The sequence below is a fragment of the Ruditapes philippinarum genome, unplaced genomic scaffold (genome assembly GCF_026571515.1).
Source record: "Ruditapes philippinarum isolate M1 unplaced genomic scaffold, ASM2657151v2 ctg556_1_1_1_1, whole genome shotgun sequence".
Taxonomy (NCBI): domain Eukaryota; kingdom Metazoa; phylum Mollusca; class Bivalvia; order Venerida; family Veneridae; genus Ruditapes; species Ruditapes philippinarum.
The window spans coordinates 5,846-18,784 of record NW_026853934.1 but is presented as its reverse complement, the minus strand read 5'-3'; the positions used below and the strand labels follow the sequence as shown (position 1 = coordinate 18,784).

The 12,939-nt window shown below is 31.1% G+C and overlaps 1 protein-coding gene across 1 annotated transcript; it reads left to right on the top strand.

Moving 5' to 3' along the window:
- Positions 1-7,512: 7,512 nt before the first annotated feature.
- LOC132738441 (G-protein coupled receptor 161-like) lies at positions 7,513-12,001 on the top strand. The gene is made up of 2 exons (XM_060725939.1): positions 7,513-8,213; positions 8,435-12,001. Exons 1-2 carry the CDS (start codon positions 7,560-7,562, stop codon positions 8,783-8,785), a joined length of 1,005 nt encoding a protein of 334 aa, XP_060581922.1. The 5' UTR covers positions 7,513-7,559; the 3' UTR covers positions 8,786-12,001.
- Positions 12,002-12,939: the final 938 nt, after the last annotated feature.

Sequence of the window (12,939 nt, the reverse complement as noted above, 5' to 3'; positions counted from 1 at the left end):
GATTATTTACAATAATTTGTGTTATCTGGTCTTATTACGCAGAGAAACACTTCACACAATGATGATTTCTCATTCATTTTCCAAACGATATAAGGACTATTTCCGGACTGAATTAGTACAAACGTTATTTGATTTTGATGTTGAAGTTTTAATAACTATATGATGACGTGTTAATTGATATTGATTTGTCATACATGTATAACACTTACTCATTCAAATGTTTCATTGCTATATTTCATGTATTTACAGTAAATTTGAACTTTGCATCTTGAATAGGTATTGGACTGACTAAGATATGTGTCTAACTTAAGTATTGGTAGAAATTCAAACATATCAATATGCTAATATATTTTGGAACTGATAATAATTTTGTCATTTTCAATGCAAATAAAATGCATTTTCCGAGAACGGAATTTCAAATTAGTGCACAAAGAAATGATGTTAGGATATTGACAATACAAGTATATGGCATCTGTTATTGCATTTTTACAAAAAAGATCTGAAACCTAAAATGATTAATGAAGTTTTCAATAGGAAGTATGAATGGATTCCTTTCCTTTGTGGAAGTATTTACTTTTGTGCACTTGTTTCACAATACGCATTTACTTAGGTTATCATTGTACATTTTGCCGTTTATGAAACACTCTTACATGACATGAAAGTAAACACTATTTCAATGAAACATTTTATCATAACTTTGACTCATATCAGTAACAATTCAATTTCTTAATACAATGTAAAAAGTTTTGTACTGCTGTTTATGATTCACGGTGCACTTTGCTTCCGTTTGTTTTATATGTAAATTATTTTATACGTCTCATGCATAAATGCACATATATGGCACTATTTCATCGTTTAGTCATTTTTTCTGTAATATTTGATTTCTTTCTTTTTAATTTTGACTTGGTTTATTTATGTAAAGTATAGTACATATTCGAAATCAATTAAAAAAAAATGATTGCATTCTTTTCTTCATCAAAGCTTATGAATTTTGTATTACAAAGATTTATAAATACTAATTTTGGCATCTAATCGTGAAAGCAAAGTTGTTGAAAATGCAATGTTTTTAAATATAACTTACAAGTTAAGAAATCAAATCTAACTCATAAAAATATTATTGCTTCCACTATTTTTTGTGTCTTACGAAACTGTTTAGTTCGTTACAGAAAGAAGCAAATGTGTGATTCTGAAACTTACATATATAACAGCAACTTTGATCTCCTTTAAATGTTCCGTTTTGCACTTTGTGCATTATGATAAAGTGGCAGTTGGTCGGTTGATTAATGTTATATACATTTTATTTCCACTTTTGACAGATATATACATATGCAAAAATGACAGATAAACAATATAAGTATTATCAATGAATTATCAATAATATAACAAGATGAACATAAGTGACATAGGCACAAAATGCATCCATTTGAAATACTCACTTAATGATACAATTAACATATAATTGTTACGAATTTCATTTCGTCCGAACATCACGACACATCTTTTATCACTCCGGAAACCACGTTAATATTTGTTGGCAGTTATTATCTCTATTCTGATTTATAAAAATATCTGTAATACTTGATGTTTACGCCAGTTTTCCAATTTGTAATCCCTTATTTAATGCTAAATAACTCACAAAACATGTGCCATGCCTTGTGTTTCATCCATTATTAGTTTTTACTGATTGGAGACAGTGTGACGTCATCAAATAGATCACATGACCCATCTGGGTACTCACTGACGTCATTATATGAAGTCACGTTACTGTTTCAATGGTCATGTGACCTTTTCCTATAAATACCTCAGATTTTTCCTTGAACTTTGTCAATTGTATTGTCCGCTTTACAGACGCAACCTCTATGCATAATGTCTTATAGAAATTATCCATCCGGAGAGGTAGTACCCAAAATCATTTAATTTAATAAATATATTTCCCCTATTAAAATAACTATAATAAACGTATAAATTACAAGCATTTATAAACTTGTACAGAACATTTATCTATGTAACTAAGGCAAACAAACCCAACTGGAGTGGTTTCCGGATATATACCCATTTTGACTACATGTATTATTATTATTATTACTGTTGACTGTGTATACATGAATGAATGATGTTGATGATGAATAGATGAGATGTTAAACTAACTACTGTACAACATACACTGATTATTGAATACATATAGAAGTTAAACTATAGTGATCTACCGGCCTACTACTGAGATATACATCATGAGAAGTATAAATTGTTACCCAGGGACTAGCAGGCCCTCCCCGGTCCGGGCGTAATATTATAATAACAAATGCAATGCACATTTCACATGTAGTTAAAGCTTTCAACATTTCACAGAGTGATAAAGATAATAATAGTTACGATAATCATTATTAGTTAAAAAGAAATGTATGAGTCATGCAATACAATATTCTAAGGACTTTATAGTTTAAATCTAAATATTGAAAATTGTAAGAGAACTAACGTGAAACATACGACATAACCAACTGTATACAAGTGTGATAGAAATATATTTTAATATAATTTTCAATTTTCACTCTTTGTACATGTACTAGACGGACATTAAACACTTATAAACTGGTATATTCCTTTTTTTAAAGATGTCTTGACAAAACGAAATAAAAGATAACTATAAGGAAGATAGAATCTCATATATAGCCATGTAACTAAAGAAAGACATTATTTTCGTGGATTTTTGATTTAGCAAAATACGTTGTATGACCTCAATACAATACAGATAAAGCGACGTTATAAACGTGCAGTATTATAAAGTTTTATATACACGGCTATTGTCAAATTTCTAAGCAATCTCACATTTTTCTAAAAAAGGAAGTTTGCTGTATTATAAATTCGTTATAATTATATCACGTCGATATGTTATCGGTATGTAACAAGCATGTGTGTCATGGATAAAGACAAAGTCTATACGATCATGTGTATAAAAATGAGGTAACGAAATGTATCAGAACAAGATGGTCTTTTTTTGATCAAACAATTTGCTCATTTTCTAAGCTGACATTCGGAACATAAGGACAGATAATAAGTAGGAAATTTAGTCCAGGTTTCTTTGTATGTAAAATAATGATTATATAAGGAGTGGGAAAGGGTTCTTTCAGTTCATTTAGTAAGTGACATGTTGAAATAGAAACATTCGATGCAATTTAATGCAACGTGTTTTTAAACAGAAAAATATTCATATTGACATAATTATTACTCCATCTTTATTTCTAAGAACAACAACAATAGCATGAAGAAAATTCCCAACTATTTCCTATTCTTATACAATAGTTTTGCTTTCGATACTGTATATCTTTTCCTTAACACATATTTTTGTTGTTGATATGTAATTGTGACTCCCTCTGTAAGAAACAAACCATATACTGGTACAAGTTGTGGTTAAATTGGTCAGTGGGAGACCTTATTTATTTTTCAAACGTAGTAACCTATTGATCGATCGGTGTCCATCCATCCATCCATCCATCCATCCATCAATGCGTTGTCTCTGGGGTCAGTAAGTCAAAATCGTATCAGAAGTGTTTAATCTCTATCCCAAGAAAACCTCTATGGTAATTTGCTTTGAAGTAAAAATATTGAAACCCTGTCCTAAATTACTCTGAGAATCATCTGTCCACTAAATAAACAGCACATGAACAATTGCCTACCTTTGTACATATGTGAGGAGGTGTCCCACTTCCTGTCAGCAGGAAAATGCTGTCGTCAAAATTCAATAATTAAAGGTAGAAAAAAATCTGAATAAAGAGTGATCCAACGGAAGCATTAAACACAACAAAATGTCATGAAAATTGCAGATTCGGTTCAGTTGAATCTGTAGATGAGGGATAATGAAAAAATGCAACACCCCTTACACCCCTAACACCGGCTTGAGCGGCACTCAATTTTCAACGCTTAAGAGTGCTTTAAACAATGATCCCGAAAGACCAGAGAAATATATTGACACTGAAGGGAAGAACGGGAGAACTTTTTAAGCCGTGGGATTCGAACATACTTAAGGGAAAACCAATTACAAGGAAGCCATTGGTTTTAAATGTTGCAAGGGAGTTTCTTTCCCTACTTATTGATGTATATAAAATTTGTTGTTTTCTTATGTTGAGAGTAATACGGAAACATTTTTCCGACCTGTTTTAGCAGCAATTAGCCTAGTTGTCACATCAATGTTCATTATTTGATATATTAGGAAATATATTGACAGTGTTAGCGGGAGAAATGTATTGTATGCTATAAATAAAAAAAAAGATCATTCAATAAGTCTCTGCACTAACTCTTTGTACTTATATTTTGAAACATATTTACATGCAGGGCACATCTTTGATGTAATTATTAATTTCACAGATACATCAATTACGGTAAACCTTTCAAGAGTTTGATGATAGAACAGTGATAAACAATAAGTGTTTTGATGCTGTAGACATCATGTCCCTACCTCGTACGAGAAAAAAGAGACTTCTGGGATACATTCCATGTTTACTAATGATTGTTTAGTCGTTTTATCTTCAATATTTCAATAAAGCAGTTATAACTCTCATTATAGTTTATCAATGCGTGTGATTAATAGCACGCTACCCTAGCATTAACACAACGCGATCATTAACCTCGCGAAAAGCAGGTACACCAGGACTTTAACATTAAAAAAAAGCAAAAAAGACAGTAACATTAATGATCGACATTACAAAACACTGATGCGTTCATCAAAGAACTTAATAAGGCATATTTTAGCAAATACACAAACCAGTTTCCTTGACAAACAAATTACTTCCAAAGTGAAATTAGGCGAATAAACACATAGATATTACTGGCTGGTTATTTCTAGGAACAGCAAAACACAACATTCACTGTCATAACAGTCAGTGGGCACTATGCATTATAAACTACAAACTTCACAGTTCACTAGCGTGATCAAAAAGGCTTCAATATTGATTCATTTACATTAAATTACAAGTGCTAAACTTAATAACAATTGCAGAATGATTAATAAATCATTGGTCAATCATTAACACTAATAAAGTCACGACTTAGAACGGTACAATTTTGAGTTTTACCAACCACTCAGAGCGAAATCATTTTTAAAGCTTAGAAAAACAATTATATGAAACTAAATGTTGACACTTGATAAGGATAAGTCATAGATTTAGTGTATATTCTTTTTGAAATAACTTACCTTAAAGTTTTATTTACTACGAGAATGTCGTTATAGGAAACTGGATTAGAAGTCTTCGACTCTATCCCCTCGACCACGGAGGCGGTTAAGTGTATAAATAGGTACATGTATATAAGTGTATATAGATATATGTAAGGAAACATAAATAACTATGTAATTAAGTGTGAATAACTATATCAATAAGTCTAAATACATGTAACTTGGTATACGTCGTTCATAGTCGTAAACTTATTATATTTTAAATATAAGTCTATTCTAAGAATAATTATTATTCTTAGGTGTTTTATTGATTCGCGTAAGATGAATATACACTTTATAAGCCAGGAAGGTCAAGCATGTTTCATAATTCCGGGTATTTTATTGCGTATCGGTTCATGATACTTACCAAGGGGCAGAGCGTGAAGTGGTGGCACACTTGGTTCAAGAGAGAAAATTGGTTGCAAACTTGACAAAATGGCTATAAACATTGCTAAAGGAATGGGATAATTTAAAAATTTCAAAATAACACACAAACCTACTTATTTAAAGAAAACATGTGCGATATCTGTGAATATATATGACTCGGTAGCCATTTTTTCAAGTTTGCAACTAATTTTTTCGCTTGAACCAAGTGTGCAACCATGTCCTGCCCCTTGCTTACGTTATGACGGGTTTCCTGTTTAAATGTCGTTTATATAAGAGGCACTTTATGCCTTAGAAATGCTTTAATTTTCATTTCTCGAAAACTTTTTTTTGTGTCATATTATAGTTTTCAAAATGTTAATCATTGGTCAATTATCTGAATCATTTTTGCTCATGTTGCTTTTTGGCAATTAGTACACTTATAATAGTGATTTGGTTCTTTATATGGAAGCCAAAATACCTCTTTGTTTACATTTTGCTACTTTTGTAACACATAATTTTACATTCTGCACTGCTTTCTACAGGCATGTTACATGCTCTGAGACCATTATTTAATTGCTATAAAACTTGTATTTCTGACAAAGGAAAAAAAATTGTTTCTGGTGCCTTATTCAATGTTATATATCAATACAGTTTACAAATCCTCATTAAAAGTGTTGTTAGAAAGAGTAAAGAAAAAAATCCAAACCATCGATATTTTATAAAAACCGGCCCACCTTCTTGCAGACTAGTACCCACATTCAAATGAAACCTGGTAAAATACAATCCCGCAGATATCCCAACTGTTAAAAAAAGACTTAACACATGGCTATTTTTGTGCAAAAAATGACTCGACAACAACTTAAGGTTAACTCGGCCTTTTCTACATGCTATTATCATATAGGTCCAGTTTACAAGGTACTGAATGCCTTGACTAAATAATGTATTTTTTTTGTTTGTTTTTGTTTTAGAAGTTGCGCGAATAAAGTGGACTTTCGCACTGGCTTACATTCTGTTAAATTATTACACTGAGCGCTGGCCTTGCATAAAATTAAATACTAGTAAAGCGTCTGTCCGGATTGCAGACACACCTGGCTCTTTACTTGCAGTTTAAGGAAACTATCAACATTTCTAGCCTTTATAATAAGGTTATTAATATAGGTTATTATAGGTTATTAATAAGCAAAATATATATGTATATTACACAATTATGTTTAAGATATTTACATGGCATATATAATGTCTGATAATTTAAGATGATATAACGTCTCGTTATTTCTTATCATAAAAAACAAATTAAAGATAAGTATTAATATATTGGTATGTTAAGGCATAATTGTCATAATTTAATGTATCATTTTCTCTCTTGTCTTTTTAATAATACTAGATTAGTTGATAATACTTATTTCTTGGTTGGTTTAGGCATATTTTTATTTAAGGTTTATATACATGTTAATGATTTATAATTTAAAGCAGAAAGGAATTGGACCGAGAGCTACAATATCTCATGGTGGTCCTCACCTTTAACAAAAGCTATACGTACATGTAATACATGGCTTACTATAATCCTAATAAAACCCAATAAAGAGAGAAAATAAAGAAAAAATAAAAAAGTCTTTGATACTAGAAGTATTCAACAAAACTTATCTTGTTTTGCTGAAAGTTATAAACATGTTTGAAAATACACCCATGACTTCACCAAACTTTGTTACTCTCTGTCTGTAGCACTCATTTATCCCTCCCCTGTGATTCATTTAATATACTGCACAAACCAGATAAAAGCAATTACCGGAAAATTAATCTTAAAAGTCAATGAAAAAGGACGGGACGGGATAATGAAGTAGCCTCTTTCATTGTTACATCACACTCCTATATATAAACACCTTACTTGATCATTTATCAAACATAATGAAAACGACTTACTAGTAGATGAATGATGAACTTTTTATCTAATACTTCTGGTTTTTACGTAAAAAAAGATCATTCAAAAATGTACGGAGCTTTGAACCAGTCACTTACATGTGAAGGAAACACGCAGGTGATCACAGGCGGAGATGTTTTAAGATGTATTATCATCATAATCATTATGTTGCTGATCATAGTCGGGAATGTTTGCTGCCTTGTCGTGTTCAACAGTCCAAAGACGATGAAGCGAGTTAGATACATGATGAACTCACTGTGTTGCACGGACTTGAGCATGGGGCTGCTAATGTGTCCATCAACAATCTATTCAGCTCTCAAACATTGCTGGCCCTTCGGAGTTTTTATGTGTAAATTTGAAGCTCTTCTTATCTCAGCTTTGTTTCACGAATCAACATTAAATATGGTGTTAATAGCTATCGATCGTTGCTGTATCATACATTGTTCAAGATACAACAACATTATGACATCAAAAAGGTTTTTGTTTGTCATCATAGGAACCTGGGTGACAGTATTCACCTGTTATGCTGTTGTTATTTTTGGAACAGATCAATTTTACTACGACAACATCGGAATAAACTGCGAGCCGTTTTATCTAGAGCCGAAAATTACCGTTCTTAGTATATTTTATTTTGTACCAGCAGTTATATTTGTTGTCTGTTATGGTTCGATATACAGGACTGCCACACAGAGAAAGGTTTTGACTGTTTCTCCTGACGATAAGGTAAGTCTCATTTCTAACTCACTATTCTCCATGATTTAAAGAAATCCCGGTAAATCTGCATAACATTGAATGAAATTATTACATATTACTCTAGCGACACTATATTGCGCTGTACTCTAACACGAAACTGCAAGTTTACTTTGTTATTAAGTAATAATATAGATCTATCGTAACAAAATAAGCTAAAGAATCTCACTACATTAACGATTGTTTGTTTTTAGCATGGTAAAATGGTAAACGCTAACATACGGACATCGAAATACCTTGCAGCTATCACGGGTGGATTCTTCGTTGCTGTCTCACCATGGACTCTTTGTACGCTCATTATCGTTGCCGCTAAAGAAACGCTTCCGGATGAAGCCGATTTCTTTGTCACGTGGTTAGCTCTTAGCAACAGTTTCTGGAACTGCCTGATATATGGATTAATGAACAGAAAATTTCGCCGCGCAGCATTGAAATTAGCATGTGGAAAGTGGATTAAATCTATCAAGGAGTCCGTGTACGTAAAATCGCACGATGAAAGCAGGGACTTTAGTGAAGATTCTACGGCATATGCTAATTACAAAACGTAGAATAAGTAACAAGAAGAAGGCCATGAGTAGAAATGGCGATGAGAACATGTCAATTACAGTAACATGAAGCATGTCTGCCACAAATACACCAAACCATTCTCCTGCAACTATTCCAAAAATAGCACATACTAGAGCACAACATAAACAAGTAACAGACCTGATTCAAGAAACTAAAGGACTGTGAGATTATTTACAATTACTTGTGTTATCTGGTCTCATTAAGCGCAGGAACACTCCACACAATGATGATTTCTCATTCATTTTCCAAACGATATAAGGACTATTTCCGGACTGAATTAGTACAAACGTTATTTGATTTTGATGTTGAAGTTTTAATAACTATATGATGATAAGTGTTAATTGATATTGATTTGTCATACATGTATAACACTTACTCATTAAAATGTTTCATTGCTATATTTATTGTATTCAATGTAAATTTGAACTTTGCATCTTTAAAAGGTTTTGGACTGACTAAGATATGTGTCTAACTTAAGTATTGGTAGAAATTCAAACATATCAATATGTTAATATATTTTGGAACTGATAATAATTTTGTCATTTTCAATGCAAATGAAATGCATTTTCCGAGAACGGAATTTCAAATTAGTGCACAAAGAAATGATGTTAGGATATTGACAATACAAGTATATGGCATCTGTTATTGCATTTTTACATATTTGTAAATGACCAAACATTAATTCACTAATTAATGTCGACATGAGAAAAGATCTGAAACTTAAATGATTAATGAAGTTTTCAATAGGAAGTATGAATGGATTCCTTTCCTTTGTGGAAGTATTTACTTTTGTGCACTTATTTCACAATATGCATTTACTTTATTTGAAGATTGATATTATCATTGTACATTTTGCCGTTTATGAAACACTCTTATATGACATGAATGTAAACACTATTTCAATGAAACATTTTATCATAACTATGACTCATATCAGTAACAATTCTTAATACAATGTAAAAAGTTTTGTATTGCTGTTTATGATTCACAGTGCACTTTGCTTCCGTTTGTTTTATATGTAAATTATTTTATACGTTACATGCACAAATGCACATATGTATGGCACTATTTCATCGTTTAGTCATTTTTTTCTGTAATATTTGATTTCTTTTTTTTAAATTTTGACTTGGTTTATTCATGTAAAGTATAGTACATATTCGAAATCAATTTTAAAAAAATTGATTGCATTCCTTTCTTTGTCAAAGCTTATGAATTTTGTATTACAAAGATTTATAAATAATAATTTTGGCATGTAATCGTGAAAGCAAAGTTGTTGAAAATGCAAAGTTCTTAAATAAAACTTACAAGTTATTGCTTCCACCATTTTTTGTGTCTTACGAAACTGTTTACTTCGTTACAGAAAGAAGCAAATGTATGTAACTCGCGACCTCCCGCTTAGAAACGAAAGTCACAACGATTTAGAGCACTGAGCCAATTAAGCACAGAATCGACTTCCTGACGCAGTTGTCAGAGGTGGTACTTACAGTTTGACGGTTGCTGTGCCGTCATCAGTAACATTTTCAGTGTTTTTTTTTAAATTTCTATGTGTTACATAGTTTACGATCATTGCAATGATACAAAAATGTATATGAATTGTATTATTTATGTAAAATATGTGCTTTGACCATGTTTAGTTTTTGTATATGCCCAGTGACATTGTTGGAAATTCCGATTTGCCCATTAATAAAATGGAATATACAAATATCTTAAATTCAATATATTTAATTAATCAAATAAAACTATTGTTTAAGGATTATACAAATCAAATAAATGACAGATACATTTTTTAAAACATCTAAAAAAATATTTTTAGATATTTCAAAACAAGAAAGAAATAGAGACTTGTACAGAGAATATCATCATACAAAATACATTAATAATAACTATGTAATTATATATATCCTGTCACAAAATCTTAAAGGAAATGACCGTTCAATATATGTACAGGTTCAGTGTGGTGTTATGTGTGTAACCGGAAGGTATGTCGAAGACGCGCCAAATCAAAGACTGTTTATTATGCAAATTTGGATAAACTTAAGATGAAACTCATTTTTTAATTGTGTGCTCGGTATGTACCGATATAACATCAATGACATGTAATGTCGTTGCTACAAACGATGTACATAACAACATTACTTCTTTTAAAAATCATCAGAACAAAGATCTTTCCTTTTTAGCTAAACATATATGCTATGGAGAAATTTGCTTTATAAAAGGTAATCGACATATAACCTGCCAATAGTAAAACATGAAAAATTGACTGTAATGTGATTCTGAAACAGCAACTTTGATCTAATTTAAATGTTCCGTTTTTTGCACTTTGTGCATTTATGATAAAGTGGCAATTGGTCGGTTGATTAATGTTATATACATTTTATTTCCACTTTTGACAGATATATACAAATTACAGATAAACAAATTATGAATGCAAATTACAGATAAACAATATAAGTATTATCAATGAATTATCAATTACATAACAAGATGAACATAAGTGACATAGGCACAAAATGCATCCATTTGAAATACTCACTTAAAGATATTAACATATTATCGTTACGAAGTTCATTTCGATCGATCATCACGACACCACGTTAATATTTGTTGGCAGTTATTATCTCTATTCTGATTTATAAAAATATCTATAATACTTGATGTTTACGCCAGTTTTCCCATTTGTAATCCCTTATTTAATGCTACATAATTCACAAAACTTGTGCCATGCCTTGTGTTTCATCCATTATTAGTTGGTACTGATTATAATTCCAAATGGAGACAATGTGATGTCATCAAATAGACACATGACCTATCTGGGTACTCAGTGACGTCATTATATGAAGTCACGTTACTGTTTCAATGGTCATGTGACCTTTTCCTATAAATACCCCAGATTTTCCCTTGAACTTTGTCAATTGTATTGTCCGTTTTACAGACGCAACCTCTATGCATAATGTCTTATAGAAAATATCCATCTGGAGAGGTAGTACCCAGAATCATTTAATAAATATGTTTAGATATATTGAAATAACTATAATAAACGTATAAATTACAAGCATTTATAAACTTGTACAGAACATTTAGCTATGTTACTAAGGTAAACAAACCCAACTGGAGTGGTTTCCGGATATGTACCCATTTTGACTACATGTATTAGTATTATGACTGTTGACTGTGTATACATGAATGAATATATTGATGATGAATAAATGAAATGTTAAACTACTACTGGCTTTCTCCTGATACAACATACCCTGACTGTTGAATACAAATAGAGGTGAAACTATAGTGATCTACCCGCTATATAGGCCTACTACTGAGATATACATCCTGAGAAATATAAATTGTTACCCGGGGACTAGCAGGCTCTCACCGTTCCGGGCGTAACATTATAATAACAAATGCAATGCACATTTCACATGTAGTTAAAGCTTTCAACATTTCACAGAGTGATAAAGATAATAATAGTTTAGATAATCATTATTATTGAAAAAGAAATATATGATTCATGCAATACAATATTCTAAGGACTTTATAATTTAAATCTAAATATTGAAATTTATGGAAATTTGTAAGAGTACTAACGTAAAACATACGACATAACCAATTGTATACAAGTGTGATAGAAATATATTTTTATATAATTTTCAATTTTCACTCTTTGTACATGTACTAGACGGATATTAAACACTTATAAACTGTTATATTCCTTTTTTAAAGATGTCTCGACAAAACGAACTAAAAGATAACTGTAAAGAAGATAGAATCTCATATATAGCCATGTAACTAAAGAAAGACATTATTTTCGTGGATTTTTGATTTAGCAAAATACGTTGTATGATCTCAATACAATACAGATAAAGCGACGTTATAAACGTGCAGTATTATAAAGTTTTATATACACGGCTACTGTCAATTTTCTAAGCAATCTTTTTTTCTAAAAAAAGGAAGTTTGCTGTATTATAAATTCGCTATAAATATATCACGTCGATACGTTATCGGTATGTAACAAGCATGTGTATCATGGATAAAGACAAAGTTTATACGACCAGGTGTATAAAAATGGGGTAACGTAATGTATCAGAACAAGATGGTCTTTTTTTCTGATCAAACATTTTGCACACTTTCTTAGCTGACA